This window comes from Vanellus vanellus (assembly GCF_965231255.1).
Source record: "Vanellus vanellus genome assembly, chromosome: 2".
Classification (NCBI taxonomy): Eukaryota; Metazoa; Chordata; class Aves; order Charadriiformes; family Charadriidae; genus Vanellus; species Vanellus vanellus.
The window spans coordinates 64,592,474-64,615,299 of record NC_138906.1 but is presented as its reverse complement, the minus strand read 5'-3'; the positions used below and the strand labels follow the sequence as shown (position 1 = coordinate 64,615,299).

The 22,826-nt window shown below is 35.3% G+C and overlaps 1 protein-coding gene across 1 annotated transcript in view; it reads right to left on the bottom strand.

The window, feature by feature from the left end:
* KIF15 (kinesin family member 15) overlaps positions 1-22,826 on the bottom strand; it is a gene marked incomplete at its 5' end in the record, with an annotated part of 36,473 nt that overhangs the window by 8,408 nt on the left and 5,239 nt on the right. The window contains 22 exons of the mRNA XM_082499443.1: positions 1,221-1,343; positions 2,188-2,292; positions 3,246-3,332; positions 3,603-3,678; positions 4,114-4,199; positions 5,802-5,952; positions 7,312-7,477; positions 8,195-8,300; positions 9,065-9,172; positions 10,063-10,260; positions 10,599-10,740; positions 13,059-13,197; positions 13,618-13,795; positions 14,849-15,058; positions 15,694-15,785; positions 17,484-17,607; positions 18,319-18,441; positions 19,882-20,007; positions 20,154-20,363; positions 21,073-21,252; positions 21,618-21,715; positions 22,661-22,698. Coding sequence (XP_082355569.1) covers positions 1,221-1,343; positions 2,188-2,292; positions 3,246-3,332; positions 3,603-3,678; positions 4,114-4,199; positions 5,802-5,952; positions 7,312-7,477; positions 8,195-8,300; positions 9,065-9,172; positions 10,063-10,260; positions 10,599-10,740; positions 13,059-13,197; positions 13,618-13,795; positions 14,849-15,058; positions 15,694-15,785; positions 17,484-17,607; positions 18,319-18,441; positions 19,882-20,007; positions 20,154-20,363; positions 21,073-21,252; positions 21,618-21,715; positions 22,661-22,698 — 2,866 coding nt within the window. The remainder of the gene's footprint in view (positions 1-1,220; positions 1,344-2,187; positions 2,293-3,245; positions 3,333-3,602; positions 3,679-4,113; positions 4,200-5,801; positions 5,953-7,311; positions 7,478-8,194; positions 8,301-9,064; positions 9,173-10,062; positions 10,261-10,598; positions 10,741-13,058; positions 13,198-13,617; positions 13,796-14,848; positions 15,059-15,693; positions 15,786-17,483; positions 17,608-18,318; positions 18,442-19,881; positions 20,008-20,153; positions 20,364-21,072; positions 21,253-21,617; positions 21,716-22,660; positions 22,699-22,826) is intronic.

Genomic DNA, 22,826 nt, shown 5'->3' with positions numbered 1-22,826 from the left:
TTGAGATACTTGTGGGAGATACTTGGAATCATCCACTGTTTTAAAGTATAACGCATACTTAAAAAGAGATATGATTCTTTAAATAAGAAACCAGAAAAGGACGTATAGATTTTAATTCATGCTGAATTAGCAATTACAGCTTTAGTGCACTGCTATTCTGTAGATACCTCTGGATTTATTCTAGAATCTAGACTCCCTCCCTATCTGATGGGGCATCATACCTACACAAGGTGTGTTAATCTGGAAGGAGAAACAGTTCTTAGTATTTTAAATGCCACCTTGGATTAGTTCTTCTTGTCCAGTCAAGAAAGCATGAAGGAAATTAGGAACTGATGTACCATGTCAAAGAAGAAGCGCTATGATTTTATCAGAAGCCAGATACACCCAAAGAAAAACAGTGTAATAAGAATTGTCACTTCAGTTTAAACAAACCACAACACCCCCCCCCCCTCCAAACCTGAGGGTGAGCCATTTGGCAGGTAACCCAGTTTAGAATGTCAAATTAAGATATGCTTATTAATGAAGATAGTCTATTTATTAAATGTAGTGGAAATCTATTTAAGAATAGTTTTGGAGAAGCAAACAACTCTGGAAGACTTTATTGGTGCTATATGATTCGACTAAGTGTATGTAATATGACAGATGGTCTTGTAGAAATTGCTTGTAAGGAGAGGCTGGTGGTTTTGACTGATGGACGTGTTCACCAAAATAATGGTGAGAGCAGTAATAGAAAAGACAAATTTAAAAAAAATAGATGCAATTTTAAAAAACAAAACCACAGCTGAATCAATCATGCATCCTAGACCTGTTTCCAGCAGGTGGAGCTTTTAGTTAAAATTATGAGTAAAGATGTTACTGAATATAGTAGCAGTGAGGGAAGAGAGAATATTAAACAATGTATTCCTCTACCTATTTTCTCAGCTGCATCACCTAATGTTGCCATTAAATTCAGCTGATGACTCCTTAGTGGCCTTAACAAAATTAAACCAGGCTTTTAGCATAGGTTTTTATGAAGTAGCTTATAAAATATTTATGTCAAGTAATGTAACAATTTAACAGAATTTGTCAGGTATCCCATGAAAAATTCCTTTAAGAACAGCTTAACTAGCTTTAGTGTGAACAAAAATGAGGTTAAGTTTCACACAAGTATTTTAAACAAAACCACATCCAATTGGTCTGGTGAACAAATAATCATAATATACCAACAATAATGTTTTTACCTCAATGTTATCAGCTATTTGTCTTCTCTCCAAGGCTTCCCTCAGTTCTTCAATCTTCTTTTCCTGATCCTCTATGATACCTTTGCTTTCTTCTTTTGCAGCCAGAACAAGATTATATTTGCACTATCAAAAGGATTAAATTAAATTTTAGAATATTTTAGGAAAACATGTTATCAAAGAAAGTTGGCAAACATAGTACAAATAAATGTATATCACAAATCTTATGATGACAACTACAAATGTTTAAAATCTCAGTGTCAATGACTAAAATCAGAATGATACTTGCTAAATTGTACAAACTATGATATCAGAAATGAGTTGTCAGAACAATGGAAAAAGATTAATTTAATATGATTAGCCACAATACATATTAACCACTAAACCTATTATTAAAAAAACAGATGATCATATCACGTGGAAATCTGTCATCAACACTTTTCTGTAGGACCTTTTGAATTCATAGTGCATGCATATACAGTATCTAAAGTATTCTGTGGGTTGCTCTATCAGTTTGGAAACCAGACCTATTTTAATAAAGAGGATGCATCATATATATTCATAGTTATTCAAATACATAGTTTTAGTTATTTACACTTACGTTTACAGACGTAGAACACAGTAACACCAGCAACATAAAAATTCACTCCCTCAAAAATGAATTTACAATTCAGCTTCAATTGTTGAAGTCTTAAATTGCCAATTTCTGAGAAAATCTAAATGTGACTGTCAGCTGAGTGCAGTTTACAGTATGTGAATAAGTCCCTTTAGAGACACTGCTCTTTACCCACCACATGGAAAGAGTTCAGTTTTCAAGACAGCCTTAGGCATAATATGTTCAGAAGATTTCAACATGTCAAAACAAAGAAGTTTCCTTCTAAAACACTACAGCAAGTTATGCTGTTTGAGACCCATGATAAGACATGTCATTGCCTTCCATTACCATGTCCTTCAAAATGACAGAACATACATTTATATCCTCGAGCTCTCTTGTCAGCCCATCTATGGACTCAGTTTTATGATTAATTGAAGACCTCAGCTCCTGGATCTGTCTCATCAAGTCAGTTACAACTTCCTGCAACATAAAAAAAAGTTAATCCTGATACATTAAAGATATATATTTTATTACTGGACATTCTTTGGTGTATAATTTGTCAATCCCAAATTTCACACAGCCATTTGAAATGAGGCCTCAATATGCCCATGTAAAAGAGTAACACGAAATTTGTTGTTAAATCATGGGCTATCGTTCCAAGCACTTACATAAAGAATTAAATAACCTGCTGTGTTCATTAGAAGAGAAGACTCCCCCTCTGATTTAGTCTCAGGCTATAATGGGTTTCTAATAGAACAAACCCACACTAATTACATTTGTTTGTAATGGAAAAAGGCACATTCAAGAAACACCACTGCACTGACAATACCAGATTCTTCTGACCTTATACATGTCAAATTTTTGGTTTTAGCATGAAAAAGCAAGACTTACCAATGCTGGATAGTAAACATATGATGTGATTTCTTATGCCTGCTTTACATACAGCATAAATGCTTGTACTATGGGAACTTTTGCTATTTAAGCTTTCAGAACACCAGAGCAGTCTTTTCATGTAGAAGTGCTTTGATTTTGTTAATAAAGATACCCACGCTCACATTCTTACATCACCTTTCTTACCTTTTCTATTAGCCCATTATGACATGACACTGACTAGGAAGGCCCTATTAATCATCAAGGGAATTATGCATTGTTTACGCGTTGAAAATTTTGTCCAGTAGACAGCTTTACCTTGATTTTTTTTTTTGTTTAACTTTCAGTTATCTTGTGTTTTTTTCTGAATGCACACCAGTTTCCTACTATCCTGCAAATTCCACACCAGTAAAAGCTAGGATTTATTTTACCTAAGTACACAGCCAGGATTGCCTAGAATCACAGAATTACTAAGTATCATAGAAAGGGTCTGGGCTTTCAACTCTACTACAGAACAGCGTTACCCATAAAATGGGGTATCAGTAACAGAAATAAGCCCACACCTTATCCGCATCATTTGTCTTCTTCAAAGAAACAATCAACTCCTCAGAAGCAGCCAGCTCCTGTTCTAATTTCTGCAGTTTTGCTTCCTAGAAGAAACAACAGTTGTGAAGGAGAGACTTAATTACTTTTGAAGTATGTTTTGTGAAGTGCAAAGCCATGGAAAAAAAAAGAAGGAACTCAGTTGTTTACCTTACCAGAAAAATTAAGCAGTAGCTTAACAAAACAATCTGAAACTTTAGAACTCTACATGTATTTTGCTGGCAGTCTACAGAACAGTCAGTTCACCAATAAAATTGCTATTAATGCAAAGGAAATCCATGAAGACATGATTTAGTCATTCAATTCTGCTGTTGTACCTGCTGCTCGCACCGTGTCACCATTTCAGAGGATGGTTTCACCACCTGTGCTTTTTCAAGTACTTTCAAGAGCTCTCTGGAGAAGAAAACATTTGCAATGAGAAATATAATCAGAACATAAGACAGCTTTAACAAGAATAAAGTAATATAAATTTATTCTTATTTGCACTTAATTTTTTCTGAAGAGTTCTTTAACTATCACCTTCTCAGTGCTATACAAAGGACTAATAGTTTAGTTACTAGCCATACACTGTTACCAGTAGTGGAACTTTATCTTTGACATGAAGAACTATACTTGTCATGAAATGACATTTGTCCTGTTCATTGAATACATGAAAACAAAGCGTTGTTCTAAGTTGGATAAAATAAAAAAGCCCATTATGTGATTATATCCACCCAGCCGGGGAAAAAGACCTCTATAAACAGGATCCCCATCTGAATACAAAACTTAACATAGGAAAAAACCAATGAAGTCAGACAAAAACAAACCCCACCACTAATTAGAACTTACTTTGAATTGTTTTCTTTGTCTTCTTGCAATTGTAATGTTAGTTTTTCATTGTGTTCTTTTTCTGTTTTCAGGAGTTTCAAAAGGTTCTAGAATATCAAAATATGTTGTCATAACAAGTTACAATATAAGGTCTGTAGAATAACTTAAACCAAAATTAAAATCTAAAACTCCTAAGATGAATAAAAGCACTCAGAAAACCTTAGATGAAAAAAGAAAGATATTTAGCTTTGTCCTGGATGTGTTCAAAAGTAAACATTTAGATCAACATGAGCTGCCAATGTGTGCTTGCAGCCCAGAAAGCCAACTGCATCCTGGGCTGCATCAAGGGAGGCATGGCCAACAGGTCAAGGGAGGTGATTCTGCCCCTCTAACTCTGCTCTCATGAGACCTCACCTGGAATATTGCATCTAGCTCTGGAGCCCTCAGCACAAGAAGGATGTGGACCTGTTAGAGCGAGTCCAGAGGAAGGCCATGAAGATGATCAGAGGGCTGGAGCACCTCTCCTATGAGGACACGCTAAAAGAGTTGGGGTTGTTCAGCCTGGAGAAGAGAAGGCTCCAGGGAGACTTTATCGGGACCTTCCAGTATCTGAAGGGGGCCTACAGGAAAGCTGGAGTGGGACTTTTGGCAAGGGCATGTAGTGATAAGCCGAGGGGTAATAGCTTCAAACTAGAAGAGGGTAGATTTAGAGTAGATACAGGAGGAAATTCTTTACTGTGAGGGTGGTGAGGCACTGATACAGGTTGCCCAGAGAAGTTGAACACCTCCAGGGATGGGGCATCCACAAGACCAGGCTGGATGGGCTTTGAGCAACCTGGTCTAGTGGGAGGTGTCCCTGACCATGGCAGGGGAGTTGGAACTCTATGATCTTCAAGGTCCCTTCCAACTGAAACCATTCTATGATTCTATGATTAAGGAACCAGCTCTTTTAATCTGCCATTGATAACGATTTCATATAGCTATAACGTTCCTCAATATCAAAGGCTTTAAAGGGAGAAAATAGAATTTTCAACTGTAGATTAATTTGGGGGATTTTTCAAATTCTAACCAGCAGTTCAAGATATTAGACTATAAGGAATTTAAAATAATTTTCAATCTGTCAGTATTCCTTTAAACACTTAAAAAGAAAACTTGAAGCAAACTTGCCGAGCAGGCACAGCATACACTGCAGAAAAGCAGGCAAAATCATTTGCAAAAGCCCTTGAGCAACCTTACTGCTGTTTTGCAGTCATTGCAGTCTTGACAGGCTTTCAAGGACAGCATCAACTAAATTGCAGTACAGTGATCCACCACAAAAAGGCATAGATCACATCCACTACGAAAATTTTTAAGAAAGCTAGTCTTAGTTAGCACTGAGATGAAAGGTCACTAGCATTTCGATGGCAGGATTCTTTTCCAAAGCAGTTTCTTATTCCTTTACTAATTAACCCATCTCCCTCAACACTTCCAGAGCAATTTCTTCAGCTGAAAAACAATATATCATGCTATTGGATACGACTTGTAGCCTGCAGTTGCAAAAATCTTGCAAAGTTTTAAAAAAGATTCTGCATACATCTTCCAAATGAGATCACCAGGAAACCTATTATTATTGTGGAATCTATTATCGATGATACAGTAACAGGAATTAAGCAATCTAGCTACATGAGTAACTGTATAATAAAGTCCTTTAAAAGCCTTGACTGTCTTACACAAAGCTCAGTTTTCATTGCTTCTGCTTCTTGTTTTCTGTCCTCAAGTTGTTGCTTCAGTTGATCTGTCTCAAACTTCGCTACTTCCTGCAAATTGTCATAGTCATCCTGCAGGCTTGCTTTTTCTTCAAGAATCTTTTCATGTTCTAGCCTTTATAAAACAAAAAAAAAAAAACCCACACAATATTACAATAAGGATTTGTTTCATTATAAAAATACTCCAGTCAATTGTATTGTAAAACCTTCAGACAATATACAGAGTACAGTCATTTTAGAAAGAAGCGACTGACATAAACAGTAACTTTTTTTAAACTCAGAAACCCCAAATACATGAAAGGCACAGGAAATTTAAGTGGCAAGTGGCAGAGAAGGCAGAATATTCGCTCTGATCCTTAGAAATAATTTACTTCTTAAAAAATTTTATAGAATTTTCAGTCACTATGTCTTGATAATGATGTTCACCCATTTATTTAATTTTTTTTTAGCCAGCTGTTGGACAAAAAAAACTCTGCTAGAATGATCCTGAGTACCTACATCTGCTTAGTTGATATCTGGCTTATTTAGCCCATATAAAATCTTTATATATTCTGGGCAAGTCTAGGTTCTTTCCCTTTAAATTGTTGCCTCAAAAAACTTATTTCATTTGATCTTTCACAAAAGTGAAAAGCAAAGAGGTGTAAAAGAGCTTCTAGACAAGTGTTATGAATCATGTTATTAATGGAGAGTCTATAGAAAGAATACCCTCCAAAAAGTCCGTACTTCTGCTAACACAGAAGGCATCAATGAAACCACAACATTTAATTTCATTTCCAGCTTCCCAGTCTCACAATGCATCACTCAAAAAATGACTTCAGCTAAGACACGACCTGCTAAAATGCAATAATATAGTTACGCTTTCAAGGAAAAAAACCCAACCACAAAAATCAAAACTCAACAAAACAAAAACCACCACCACCACCAAAACTCAACATAACTAAGTTACACTAATGATTAAAAATTTCACTGATTTTCATCTCCCAATAATAATATCAACCATTGCATAGTGAGCTTCTCAGGCTTCAATAATCAAGCTTCAGTTAATTTTTATGGTTGCTTTCTGCTTATATTTTTAGAGCAGCATCATTATGTCACCTGCTTCATGTGACCAGACTGAGAAGTAACAGTTAATTTTTAAGACTAAATTGGAAAAAACCCAAACCAAACTATGCCTCTTCAGCTGATTTTTGGAGAGCAATAAGGTTATAGGTATATTCTCCTTAATGGGAAAATACTGTAACAAACCAAAATTAAGGAAGCCTCATTTTATTTTCTTTCTGCTAATTTCACCGTATGCCCCCTCATGGCTCTGAAATAGGCATGGAAAGAATTGAGAAAAAAAGAGAAGGACATAAACACAAAATAACAACTTTAAATAAGAGATGTAAAGTGCAAGTTCACATGCAGAAAAGAACTAAATCACTGGATGCATCCAGAAAGGAGGTTAAGGCATTTTACCAAGCTGCCAACATACCTGACACTGTCCAGCTGGAACTGTACATCCATATGTCTACCAGAAAGCTGACTCATTTCTTTCTCTTGCTTTTCCCTAAAGGCACTATATTCCAATTTTACAGCAGACAGCTCCTTGTCCGCAGACTGCAGGACAATGCGCAAGTCACAGACTTCACTTTTTAATACTGTCAAAAGCCGAAAAATATTTAACATATTATTTGGAAAACTGTGCTAGATACAGAACATGTAACACTACAGAACGTCCTGGGAAAGTCTCACAGAACTTTACACATTTTCAGTGGAATTAACCTTGAAGGTCACACATAAAAGTGATTTGTAAATGGAAAAGGTCAATGAAACATTGACTTTAAGAACTAAAGAGTACAGGCACAATCAAAAACATTCCAGACAATATCACTGCATTTCCATACATCAGCAGAGGATTTTCCCTTTATTTTCAGTTAATATTTTTCTTTATAAAATACTGTATCCTATACTCCTATAGTCTATAGAAAGAATACCCTCTAAAAAGTCAGTACTTCTGCTAACACAGAAGGCATCAATGAAACCACAACATTTAATTTCACTTCCATCTTCCCAGTCTCACAATGCATCACTCAAAAAATGACTTCAGCTAAGACATGACCTGCTAAAATGCAATAACATAGTTAACATTCAGAGTTAACAGAGAACAATTTTCAATATTGTACACCGTACAAGACTAGGCAGAGAAAAGCTATTCTGCAAGTATTAGAGGAAAAAAAAAAAAAGATTAAAAAAATCAAACCAGTATGACTTTAACATCTTAAACCCAAATAGTTACTCAGCATGTGCTATTCTTGATTCAAAATATTAAAACACCTCAAAACTTCATATGGAATTTCAGTGTTACATAAACTTACTATCAGTCTTGCTTTGACTGTCTTGAAATTGCTTCTCAAGCGATTTTATTTGTTCAAGGAGCTCCTGGCGCTCTTTACTCCAGTCATTCCTTTCAGATGAAAGAAGCTTGAGAATAGAAGTAAAATTTTTAAATGGAAGGAAATGTAGGAGTGGTTAAGTCACAGAGATGTAACAATAATTAAGTATTAGAGTATTTCATCAGCTGATTATAAATACAAGATGCATTTTCCTTTAAATCTGATGTTTGGTTAATCTAGAATACAAGTAAAAAATAATTTCATATAACCGAAGAAATTACCTTATCTAAAGAGTTTATTTAAAAGCAACCCACAGCATAGGAGCTGAGATCTACTTCAGAACAGAGCTATCAGAAATTAGACTGATCTGGGAAGAAAACAGGCCTTATTTCCTTCTCTGTGTTCAATAAAACCTAGTGATTATGGAATACTTGTAGATATTTTATAGAGTAAGGATGTTTCAGTTCAGTTCCAACTGCGGCAAGTAGTATTTTCAGCATTCTGAAGTTTAAAGTTTCCTTGTGACTGTTGCCCTTTTCCAGAAATGACGACATTGGCCAAAACCAGGCACAGACACCTTGACCATCTATTTGCTTATATTTAAGATCAAGCAGGCTCAGAATCACAACATTTAAAACAAAAACAAACAAACCCCCAAACCTGCAGTGTTATGTTAAATGGAGTCCTTGTCTTCCTGCACAGCCCCGAGCTATGCTATGTATATTTTTCGAAAGTCAAAATGCAAGCAACACTGCAGACCTCACTAGACAACACAATAGTACGAGTATGGTAGGTATCACCTTGTCATATATACACACTCACATAGAGCCCTGTATTACATTGTTCTCTCACCTCCTGTATTTGTGCAGAATGATGCTCCAGTTTATTAATATGCTGCTGAAGTTTTATATTCTTGCTTTCCTCCTCATCCAGCTTTGTCTGCATTGTGCTCAGTTGCTCCTGTGACACAACAGACACTCAAAATTAGAACACCCACCTTCCAGTTATTCTCACATGCCATATGGCAGTCTGTGCATATTGAAAAAAAGTAGTTGACGCTTTTATATTTATGACCTGAAACAACAGAAAACAGAGTATTTAAAAATAAACCGTATCTTAAGTAGCTGATTTTTCCTATTGCTAAGTAAACTGCCAGAACACAAGAAAATCCGTCAGGGAATACAAGGACTGAATCCAATAAACATTTAGATATAGTTTTCAGACACATTTATCTTGGAGAAATAAGGCTTTAAAGATAAGTTATTCAAAACACACACTAGCTAAATTCCTTACAGGATCTCTGCACTACGGTAAGCATGAAAGAGGGGTTTTGGCTGTTGTGCCAGGGTTTTACATGCACTGAAATTAGTTCCAGCTTCTAGACAGCAGTTCAGATAACTTTGTAGCGCTCTTCTCTCTGACAAAAGACCTTCCCTGCCCTTTAGGGAAGATACAAGGCAATTAAGGTATAATGGTGGATGAGCAATATTTGGCAGGTTTCTTCAAATAATGCATTACATATTAAGCTTGGGTATTGTTCCAAATGTACGTGTCACCAGAGACTTATAAAGAAATTTCCTCAGAAACAAGTTATCAGGTTAAAGTAGTAAAAGTTTAAATTCCCTGTATATCTTAAACTACTTATAATAACTCTCAAATCCCTTTCAAGAGGATTAACAATGAAAATATTAAGTGCAACACATAATTAGAGAACTGTTTAGTGAAGCCTTAAGTATTCAACAAGAGCTTCAATTTCCCATGCAAATTAAAATATGGGGGGGAAATATTTCATGCCAAAACCCGCTTTATAATAAAGTTACACACACTCAGTTTTCATTCAGAACATTCACCTGTGATAGTTTGAGCTCCTCAGCAATGGCCTCATGTGCTTGTTCATTCATCTCTGGGGGAACTGGCTCTTTCAAGATGTCATCCATCATCTCTTCGGAACACTGAAAATCTTCAGAATGATAATCTAAGATGTCTGGGCTTATTCGCGGCACTAGGCGAGATCTTAGCTGGTAAGCTTTTGTTGGAGTGGTTATGTTCTGTTATAAAGGTTACAAAGCAGTCTTTATTTTAACTGTAAAATGGAATTCAGACTTTGTCTGGTATTGCATTTCATAGTCCTATAAGCAGAATAATGAAATAAAATGCTCAAAAGGATCAGTTCTAAACCACTACACTTTTTCAGATTTGTCATCTGATTACAGTAGCAGTCATTCAGTAAGCATTTTGGAACAAAAAAAGCACTGTATCTGCTTTATCACATATGTATTACATGTCAGAACACTAGTGAGGTTAAGGGATCATACAAATGAAAGTCTATGCTCCCACACAACTCAGGGGTAAGTATGAGTGGTTTTAAATAAACTTATTCTCATACCTTAAGAGTTTCTCTATGTAACTTATGTAACTGAGAGACTTCGCGGCGCTTGTGTGCTTTGGTTGCCTCCAGAATGTTTTCAAGATGTTGGTTTGCTTTCCGGAGGGATTGAAGCTCTGATTCCAGTTCCATATGCTTTTTCCTGTTTAGGAAGTATTTTACTACTGTCAAAACCACTCCATCAGTATGCCCTCCCAGCAGTAAGAATAAACTGCAGTACTGCCAATGAGTAAACAGAAGCTGAACTGTTGCCCAAACACTGAAATACATTATTTTGAGAAGAAAGCCACCACTGCTGTATTAAAAAGTTAAAAAAAAAATAGTAAAAAGCTAAGAAGCTTATTTGTGCTTGCATAACGAAGCAAGCAGATGGATAACTAAACTTGTCAGAAAAAATCCATTACATGGTAAGAAATAAGCTGAGAGCTCTGCAATCCCTTTTATAAGAAAGTGGTATCACCCATACCAATATGGTTTTAAGCTTTTAAAATGTTATCCAGTTATATGAGAAGTCTGAACTGGTGCTTCCCAGGATTAAAGAAAATCCTTTAAAGATTTTTGGTAAGTGCCGTTCTGTTAAGTTTATTTTGCCCTCTAAGAGTAAATTAATTGAAATCCAGCAGTTAAGCAGAAATTTAGGAATAATTTCCGTTAGCTATTTTGCAGAGCTACATGCTGTTACTGTGATAGTTGGCCTTACTGACATAATTGTAGGGTCAAAAATCTAAAGACAAAAGAAAATATACTATTTAATCTTTTGGCAGTTGAATGCTATCACTTTCCCTCATGTTTTTAGCAACAAAACTTATGGAGCAGAATGGAACTTTAGTTCTGACTGCTACTGGACAACAGAAAAATAAGCATACATTGATTTTGTGAAATTGTTAAATTTTACCCTTATCCAGTTATAGCATACACTTGCATGTAAAATTAAGCATCCTGTTACTCTGAAGCTGGAAACAAGTTTAAAATTTAATGAAATCCAGAGGTAAAACTAGAGGCTCAAAAGCACACTTCTGTTTGACGGCTCTCCACTAAGTAACTGGTAATAAAAATGCATACATACTATCAAGAAAGCAAGACATGCACAAAACATGGAATACATCGAATGCACAGGAAAATAAAGTAATTAATATATGAAGATATACATAAACTATTGTAACTAATGATACAAGACAACAGATGGATTGTTGCACTGATCAGTAAAAAAATAACATGATTTATAAAGTTCATAGGATTTGCTACACAAATCTAAGAAATCTAAGATAAAAATACAGACTTGTACAAGTTCCTGAATGAGCAAAAAGGACAGTACAAAGCTACTTTGGAAAAAAAAAAAAAAAAAAAAAGTGGGGAGGCAAAAATGGAAGTATCCTGTACCCAATGCTTTTAGAATTATACTCTGGATTCACTGAAATCAGTAAAAACCAGTGTTAGGTGCAAGATAAAAATAAATATAATTAAAAAAAAAAAAAAAATCAGGTCCCTTTTGCCTTCCAGGTTCACATTACATTTGCTGGAAATGGAATTATTTTTTTTTGTATCTCCAGTAACAGGACCCAAATTTTTCAGTAATGGGGTTGATGAAGTTAAGCCATATATTATTCACTTGTATATGAATATAAATATATACACACTGAAGGTATTACTCAGGTCTTTCACATTATCTTCTGCTGCCCTCAAGGAGAACAATGTCAGTAAATTCTTCACATTAGTAAGGACAAAGTAGACCTTTCTTTCTTGTTTAGATGCCAAATAAAATGGATATGAATGAACTATTGACACCACGTCTTTGTTCTAATTTGAATTAAGTCTCTGTTCCAATAACAAGTCTCAAGATAGTGGTATTATTGCCTTCTTGAAAATCTTTGAAGTAGAGACGAAAAATTAACAAACAGGCTAGCCAAAATTTTCTGGGGTGCTCAGATTCTACATTTATGTTGACTCAAACTTGTAGTCTTAAAGAGGTTATATTAAAAACTACTGTTGCACTAAAACAAAAACCTCAAAATACCCTTCCCCGAGCCCCATCAACTCTTAGTTCCTGGCACTACTTCCATCCATAATATTTCAGTTGCTTAAAAATACTTGCTCAACATGGAAACTAAGCAAAACTCTCCCTGTCCCATTAAGCAGGTGACTATCAGAATTCCTGGGAATGCACACCTCCTGCATGTTGTGACCCATTGTTTTGCATCTTAGGATAAAGAAGAGCTTTCAGAAAGACAAAGAAATCTGCAACGGTGCAGACATGCCTTCGGATTGCATCATGATTGTTCCCTAGTGTGGGAGTAACTGAGTTCAACAGGAACATATTTGGTGTGCATGCCATTTTTCTTAACCTGGTGCTGTCTTACATGAGAAGAACATACTTAGACTGTACATTCAGGATCTGAGACTAACTTTTAAATAATCATATAAGTAATTACTTAAAGACATCTCTACACTGTTTTGTCTCACTTGGTTAGCTCTTTGAATTCTTCATATTCTTGTTTTGAACTTGCCAGTTCACTTTGAGTCTGTAGCAGGCGTGCTTTCAGCTTTTCAGGTGCCAGTGAGTTGCCTTCCACAGATATGGTGGTAGAATATAAGTGATGACCTAAAGAACAAACATAAAACCTCTGAAATTACAGAGTAGCTCCAATATTGTAAGTTTTACTTAAGTGAAAGCATCTGTAGGCTTTTGAACAGGATGGCAGCAATGAGATTGAAGATGATGGGTATTAGCAACAGTCCACGTGAAAACCAGTAGAATAATTAATTCAGCCTTCATAACAAATAAAGACAATATGAGATTATGGATGGTGGTCACAAGATACACAAGAATCCAAAATACCCTACTGTTGTATTTGCTTGAAGGCCAACGTGCATAAAATGAAGTAAACCTGTTTTATCAGTCTTCAGGTATCACTTTGAAGAAGGCAAAAATACATCAAGACAGACAACATAGTCAACACTACACCGCACACAACAGCAATACAGTAAGCTTATTTAGCTGAAAACATTAGCATATTTTTACCTCCAGTATTTTTCTCTGTGGCTGAAGCTTCCAAAAAAGCTTTTTCTAATTCTGCGATGGTCTCAGCATCAATTTCTTGGGCCTTTTTAACTGACTGTAAAGAACGAAGTCTTTTATTCTCCTCTCTGAGGTTATGGTTCTCCATGGCATACTTTGCAATTCGTGGGTGTTGTTCCATCTGTGATAAGCAGTATTTTATTCAATAGTTGTTTTCCAGACAATGCTATACATAAATAGTTGTTGCTCTATTACCTTTAATAAGCATTAATTACATTGTAATAGATGAGGGGAAAAAAAGGTATTCCCTGCAGTGGTTAAAACTGCCGCATTTTTTTAGTCCCTAGGAATCTGCTCTCAAAAAAGACAGTGAGTTTACATTTTATCTGTTTTTTCTTTTACTGGTAATAAAGCAGTAGAAGCTTTTCTTGCTGGTCTTGACATCCCTTTTCAGTTTCAACCGTGAGCTTTGGCTTTCTTAACACTGTCCCTGCATGCCATAGTAATGGTTCTATAGTCCTTTAATGACTGTCCTGGCTTCTGTACTGTTTTTTCCCCCTTCACTTTGGAGCTCAGTCATGAGCTACAGATTCGAGTTGGTCTTATATTACATCTACTCCTTTTTCCTACTTGTGCTTAGAAGAAACTGTTTTTAAAGATTTGCCTTCTCTCTTGAGCTTCTTTGTTCTTCAAAACTGCCTCAGAAATCGTACCACACCTGAATAACCCAAAGCCTCCTCTCCTGAAGCCTTAGATACGTACTTTGCTACTTGCCTTCCTCACACAGCTCCAGGACAGCATCACCCTTGATCGGGCCATCTAGTATGTGTTATTACCCTTCATAAACCTGCTGTATTACTTGCATCCTGCTGTCTTTCCCTTTCAACTGATGTCATGGAGGTTAAAGTCTCCCATAAGAATGAGGGTTTGTGATTTGGAGACTTACTTAAGTTCCTTAAAGGAGACCTAGTCCTCTACTTAATCCAGATCAGGTGGCCTGTCATCTCCCACCATGACATCACCTATATTAGCCTTATGCAAACTCACAAGCTCTAAACTCACCCATTGCCCCTTCCATAGGGAAACTCCACGCATTTGAGATGCTTCTATAAAGGGACCCACCACCCATCCACCTTTTTTCTGCCTGGCTTTCCTAAAAAGCCTGTATCCACCCATCACATGAGCTATTCTCACAAAAGAAAACTGTTCTGGAAAGGACAAGCTAAAGACTTACCTGTTCTCTGAGTGTCTGCAATTCCTCCCTCAATTCACTGAGGAGATCATCTTGCTCTTTTGGCAATAAACTTCCACCAGCCTCCTTATGTAATCTCTCCAAGCGAACAATATGGTCTTCACGGAATTTAACTATCATTTTATTGGACTGAATAAATTTTTCCTTCTTGGTACACAGATCTTCTAGTTGAGCAATTTTTTCTAATAAACTCTTAGAAAGTAAATATACAGATTGGTGGAAGAATGACAGTTACACTAGATGTATTTTTAAGGTCCACATATCACATACACACCCAAATCATGCAAAACTCATTTAACATTTTAACTTTACTTAGAAGCTCGAATATGATCCTGTAGACTAAGCATTCAGTTAAGCACATCAGATGCACCCCTGGAGTACCGGTTTCAGTTCATTTCTTAAAAAAAAAAAATAAATATCCATTTTGGATGATTCAGCACTGTGCCATGATATGAACCAAAGCACAATAAAATGGGGATAACTGGGAGGTTTGCTTCAAAAAACACACCGTTGATCCAAACACTCAAAGATATGCTCAAAATTAGTAAAACAGAATTTTTTTGTTCTGTTCATTCTTTTTATTAAAGAATCCAAATAAAACCCACACCCTTAAAACTAAACACACTACGAAAGCCATCCTATGGCTTGTCTGAATTTGAAAGATTTTAGCTTGCATGTCATTTGACTAGCTCCCTTATTACTACATCTTATCATCTTTGGACAGAGCATTTTTATTCAAAAAACCCCCCCAAATCAGAGAGTCAGTTTCAATATGGTCTCATCAGATATCACACAGAATGCATTTAGAAATATTAGTGATTTCTTACCTTCTTTTCACCTTCCGATTTCTCCCAGAACAACATTGCTTCAAGAAAGTTGTTCATGTAATTTATGTTGTTCTTCCTTTTTTCAACAGCACCTGTAGGGCAAGTCAAAGAAACAAATGCCATGTTTATTAAAACACCAGTTAACCAGGTTTTCCTAAATACTTAATGTGAGTTGTGTAAAGAAAATTTAAATTAAGTTCTTCAAACAATATAATTCCTCTAAGATCATGTGCTGTACCCAGAGTAAAGACATTTAGACTGTAAGTCTTAGTCACCTGCAAGTGCTGATAAAGAACGAAGTCATTATACATAATTGTATAATTAACAAAATTGTTCAAGCATTAAATGGCTTTACGATGAACTTTTATTAAAATGAAAGAATCAGTTTTTTCAGCTGAGTACATCTATAAAATGCAAAACCCCCTTGAAATTAATTTGATAACACTAAGCCATTATTGGCAATATTATTACAGTTTGTACATATTAAAAGGGGACTAACTGGTTTATGAGAAGGAAATTCAGGAAAATAAGCATGAATTAAGTGGACAGTTTGTGATTTAATCTGGAAGGAAAGTGTCTACACAAGGGATTAAAAGGTCCTAACTAATCCACTGCAGAAATTAATTCAAAATAGCTTTCCTGAATATCCTCACGCAGGCAAGACTGACTACTTATGGAATACTAATCAGCATAGTATCTGGATGCATAACTACTATGCTATTGTAATTTAATATATTTAAAAATGTGATCATGTTTTTAAAGTAGCTAGTAAGCAGATCTCATATTTGTGTTATCAAATATTACAAACATAATTTAACCGCATAGACTAAACACAGTTCTAATACATTAGGTTCTGCATAAAATCTCTCTTCAGTGTTTAAACAATCTGCCTTCCCTGAGAACTCCACCACAAGTCTAATAACATTTTTGAACCCTCTGTCAGTGTTTGTGTATTCACAGACACTGATTCAGTGTCCCACATAATCACTGACTTGGTTTTACTGGTTAAATGTGTATTCTCAGAGAGAAGTAATTTTTCCTTAGAAAAACTCAGCCACAGATGCTTTATATTACATAAGTCTAACTTCTGTAGTAACTTCTATTTCTTGATAAGGTCAGGAAAGAGTTGACTCAGGATCACAGTAAGGGTTACAAGACCATGTTTAGTACCTTGTAATCAAACAGTATAAGGTAGCATATTTCAGTAGGAAGTATATATAGTAGAAAGCTATGCTGGGATCTTTATTGCAGATACAGTAGCCTGGTGAGAAGCTGCTGGAAGAAAAGAATTACTTATTGATAAAAAACCCCAGTACATTGAAACTGATCTTTTATCGAAAGGTAAATATCCTTCTTAGTATCTTCCTGAAGGGGCAAAAGGGGAAGGAGGGAGGAAATCCAGTCCTGAACTTAAGAAGAACGCAGATTCAATAGGCATTATCAACATCATTGTGCCCTAAATGTACAAGCAAGTCACATGTAATCTTTTGGTTACTTAAGGATTAGGCAGGATACCTGTTATGAACTGGAAGTGTATTCTAAGTATTCGATAATAGAAACATACCCCTGAATACAAACTTATGAAAAGGAAGAAAATAAAATCACATTGACAATTTTTGCAAAATATTAGATACAAATATAGGCAGTGGGATCCATAAGACAAATGCAACCTCTATAGGTCAGTCCCTACAAAATTATCAATTGTTCAGAAGCTTAATGAATTACATAAGGCTCCAACATTCTAGGCAAGTAAGTAGGAAGTTCTCTGTCCCCTCATCCCAAACTCTTACCTTGTGATACAGAAATATCATGTACAGATGGCACTGAAGTAAGTTGAGCAAGCTGCTCTTTCAACTTCTTGACCTCAGCTTGCAGTTGGCTCACGTTTCCTTGTGTATCTTCGTTTACCACAGCCTTTCATAAATAAGTTAGGAGAAAATTAGGAAGAGGTATAAATAATAAAAAAAAAAAATCTTATCTTTTATAGGATAAAAGAAAAGTCAAATACTGCAAAACAACAAAACTACTGAGAGGTTTTCGATTTTAGGAAAGGAAGAACTCATGGGAAAAGCACTGGTTTCTCAATAAATTTAAGTTGTACTTTAATTAAAATATTGGTTTAAAAATTTACTGTTTTCTCTGCAGCTTTTTGACCCACAAAGCTAAACAGTACACATCAAAGGGAGTAGTTTCCAGCCAGTTGCCAACATACATTCAAAAACCACTCGTGAGAAATTATGTTTTTGGAATTAGCACATATAGAAACCAGATGCACTAAAATACTATTGAATCTTTTTTTTAATGACAATTTTAATTTTTAGTACATATTTACTTTTTCCAATGAAGCGCTCAGAGAACAAGCAATGAACACTCGCTATCATCAGCTATTACCTAGTCTCCAGCTATTCTACTCTATTCATAATCAAAAGCAAAAAAGTCCTTTTCAAAAATCATTTGTCATAAACATTTAGGAAAGCAAATTTTGGATTTTAAAATAAGTTATAGTCATTTAAATTAGTGAAAGCACAAGAATATTTCAATTAAGCTATCCTGTTTGCAGATGTGCAGTTTAAATGACAAGAAATCATTTGTTGCAACAATAGAGACATCGAATAACTCTCTTACCTTGTTTTTGATTAACTTTGCTCGCTGAGCAAAATTAAGGGTGGACAGTGTTTCACCAAAACACCTGGATCCTGGATGAACATTTGCGATTATGCATGTTTTGGCATTACCACCAAGGGAATCCTATTTAAAAACATGGAAGTTATTTGCATGTTTTTGGCTACAGCAAGAAGCCATCACCTAAGAGGCACTGTGTATCACTTCAAACAAACTGCAGAAGGGATTTTATTTAACAAATCTCCGTGCTACTTAACTTTCTGAAATGTTATTTCAAATGTCAGTATAAAGTCTTTATTTACAGTCACATCCTCTATTTGGGTTTTGAAAACCCTGATTCTATATTACTAATCAACAGTTTGAGGTATCTGTTATACCTGAACAGCAGGGAGAGGAAAAAAAATATCAGGGAATAAAGTAGATAATTCACTTTAATCTTGGTCATTAGCAGATTGGTATTCATACTATTTTAATCATATTCTAGTCTGTTGATTGTTTCAACCTATCTTCTGGTGGCAATTCCCAAACAAACAAAATCACAAACCAACAGATTCTTGACAAAGGATATAAAAAGAACCTCTCCCTTTTACATGCATGCCTTCAAAACTCTCAGTGCTGTTAGACAGGTACCTCTCAAATCTCTGGAGAGGGCAGCAGTTACTTAGGCTCTAAAAGCCTAGTACTACAAAATAGCCCACAAGCCTCAATGGCATTCTCTCTGTCTAGTAGAGAAGGTCATGTTTGTGGACTTCTTTGCAGTACAACCACCTAAAAAACCACACACTTAAAGTAACAGATCATACAGTTGCAATTCTCTTCCAATTTCTATGTATTTTGGGTTGCATTGGAAGAACATAATTCTTCAGAGGTTCACAATTCTAAGATATACATGGACCAGGGATGGAATGATTGGAAAATTTTGCAGTGATCACAAAAATACTGTGTTGTAACACAAATACTATATTAAGTACTATATTATATTACGAAAATATATTACAGATAATATTTATTACTGTTCACAGAATTTTGGTGAGTGTTGGCAACCAACAAATCTTTGACTGCTTCCATCTTTGTTTTCTGTTCATCTGGTAAAGAGCCCATCAGCTCTCGGGCCGGAAACTGTAAATTTATCTAATCCTTAATATGTTACCAACACATAGCACACACAGGCTAATTCTGGAAATCCTGTCAAACATTTCAACACATCTCTAAATAATACACTGTGATACACAGTATTTCCAAAATTAGAGGGATGAAAACATATGCTTCTTTTTCCTTAAAACTTGCAAATATGTAAGAGGAGATTATGAGCATAAATAAGTTTCTTGTCTTCAGTTAACAACAATAAATCAACTGGAAGTGTGTTTAGGTAAAAAGATATTTTTCAAGCTTTCTTCTACCTGCCCAATACTGAAACAAATTTTTAATGTACCAGAGTTCAGCTTTTTAGAGTAAAAAAAAACCAAAAACAAAACCACACAACAACAACAACAAAAAAAAACACAAAACCCAAACAAGTATTTTTTTCTACATATAAGTATATAAAATCCAGAAGATATATATTACCCGTAACAGAAAAGTGAGCTTGGAATCCCGGTAACAAATGTGTCTCTGTTTTCCATTACCAACATCAACAAGTGCTGTGATTACTTGGCCCAGGCAACTTAGTGATCGATTTATGTTACCTGCTTCCTAAAAAAAAAACAAAACACAACAACAAAAACCAACAAACAAACAAAAAAACCCAAGAGAAGAGAACAAAGGTGAACAGATTTGGTGGACAGACCAGGGCAGTACATCTGAAAGGAGAAAGATGCTACAGATATTACAGAACTAACCTTCAACCTCAGTCCTTCTGTATGGGTGTCTTTCTGTCTCTCAGATCCTGCCAAGTCTACCAGGTTAAGCAGGGAAGACCGAATGTTAACAATCTCATTGTGTTTCTCCATGGATTCCACCGTGATAGTGAAAACCGCATGTGATCTTGAGGATTCTCTGTTCATTGAGGTCGATGCTACACGACGGTTTCTCCAGCCCATAGTTAATACCTAAGCATGAAAAAGACATCAAATAATATCAAGTATCTCAGACTGTATCGAGTATTTACATACAGGTAACAAACAGTAGAAAGCATATTTCAGTGTAACAGCTTTCAAAAAATATCAAGGACAAGGACTTTTTTAAACTTCTTTCCAATAGAAGTATTTAAAAAGTAAAAAAAAAAAAAAAAAAATATATATAGCTACATTCCAGCTTAATAAAAATACTAATTATAATATTAACTTCTTTCCTCCAAGAGTGCCATTGCCATTTGAAAGCATAACATATCCAATACTGGTGTATGTCAGCAGTACATAAGGAAAAAAGAAATTAAAGTCACAGTAGTACTAAGTGTATGTGTCATTTCTGGAGAAATAAACCTGTCAATTTCTGGAAGACACATGCTGCCTAATTAGTAGAAGATGTAGTTTTCTGTTGCTATTTCAGAGATGTGTAGGGCAAGCATTAGGGAAAGATTATTGTCATTGCAATTTATATATTCCACACTCCAGAAGTGTATGATTTCTTACATGCGTGGGATAGTCAGGAAGCATTGCCTAGAAATAGCTTTTTACACTGGTTTTGGGAAGATGGAGGTAGAGGAAGAGGGTGTCATACACACTGTGCAAAAAAAATATGTGCTTTAATCAAAGAGGAATATTTACCAAATAAGCATAAAGATAAATAGTCCAAACGTTAAAAAGTGACAAAAAATACCTGGTATGCTTCAGCAGCAGATGACAACACCTGTTCAACAGCACCATCAACAAAGACTCCCTTCTTGATGTGTTCTCTGAGAAAGAGTCCAGCTGAAGCAGAATCTAACAAGTCAAATATCTGTTCATTGTAGATTTCAATAAATGAGCATTTGCAGAGAAAACTCTTTCCGCTTCCAGCCTGAAAAACACAGTAATTTACACTATAAACAGATTGGTTATATTAAGTCTGGCATTGTGTGTCAGTGAGTATCTTTTAATATATACCTAAAGCTACTAGTTTGCATATATATTCTGCATTTCTGATGCCCAGATGACAACTGACACCCAGAAACCTAGATGCATTTTTAGTCTCAGAATATAAGCACACTTGTGTCTGAAGAAAGCATACTATAATTTGGTAGAGTATTGGACACAAGTATTTCTCATTAATAAATTTGATGTAAGACAGCAATAAACCTGGAAAATTAGCTGCTACGCACCCAGCTTACCAAACAGCCTTAACTAATCTTTAATTTGTCTGCAATAAGTATAAAATAAATGTACCTTTTCTTTTTCACGTTCAATTAGAAAAAATAAGTATTCAAAGCTCCGTGGAATTACACCTCTCAGACTGTGCGTGAAATTATCAGAATCCGATGGTCCTAAAGAGATTTTTAATTAAAAAAAATTAATTAGTACTACTGAAGAATAACAGTTGATCTTTTCAAGATGTCATTAAGGAAGACTTCAGTAACCAGGCTTTAGTCAGTTTACAGCAAAACCACAGAAAACATGCAATAAAATCCACTTTCAAGATCTAAGATAATATTCCATAATCAGATTTATATGTAGTCTAAATGATGCTTGTTAAAGTTTATTTTACCTGTCCATAAGTTATCTAAGTCTGAAATAATATAAAATACTTGGACTTCCATAGAAAACATGTAGAGATGTGCAAGTACATCAACACAGCTACCTTAACCCTGATTTGAAGAACCAGATGGGGTAGATTTTTCCCCATATTTAGTTAATTTCTGTTCACGAAAACATGTCTGCCAAACTGGTTTTGGTTATTTCAGTAACTTTCTAATGTCAAGTACAATATTAATGCATTTAAAATCACAACTGCATGAACAACAAGATTACATGGGGATCCCTTCATATACAGAGATGCCTTAAATTCCTAGTTGGGTAGCAAGCAGTTATTTTGAAAACCTCACTGTATTTTAATATGCAAGACCATATTAAAATACCAATACTAGAATATTTTTCTACACGTGCAAGAGATATCAGCCAAACAGGGAAACCAGTAGAATGCTAGTTTTTGAGAAAATTTAGTAAGAGTGTTTAGTTTAATTGAAAAGCTTCTCTCCCGTTAAAAGCAGAAAAAAATCTACATCTTCAAAAAGATCAAGGAGATCTATTCACTCTTGTGATATAAAGAAAGAACAACTGCACTGAGCACTACACCATTTCTTAAACCTTGAAGTCACCTACAGGAAAACAAAAATCTAAATAATCCCTGGTGTTTAAGCAAGGAAACATTTCAACTCAAGACAAAACACGCTAAGAAACCACTGAAAGATTAAGCTCTCTCATCCACTTACCCATCATAGTAAAGGTTTTTCCTGACCCAGTCTGGCCACTAACAAAGAAAAAAGAAGGTGAGATAAAGCTTTATTCTGGCTCTGAATTTTTCATTAATCTGCATCTTTTAAGGAGAACTCACAGCTTAAAATGAAAAAACAAATTCTTCTAAAAAGGAAGATAAAA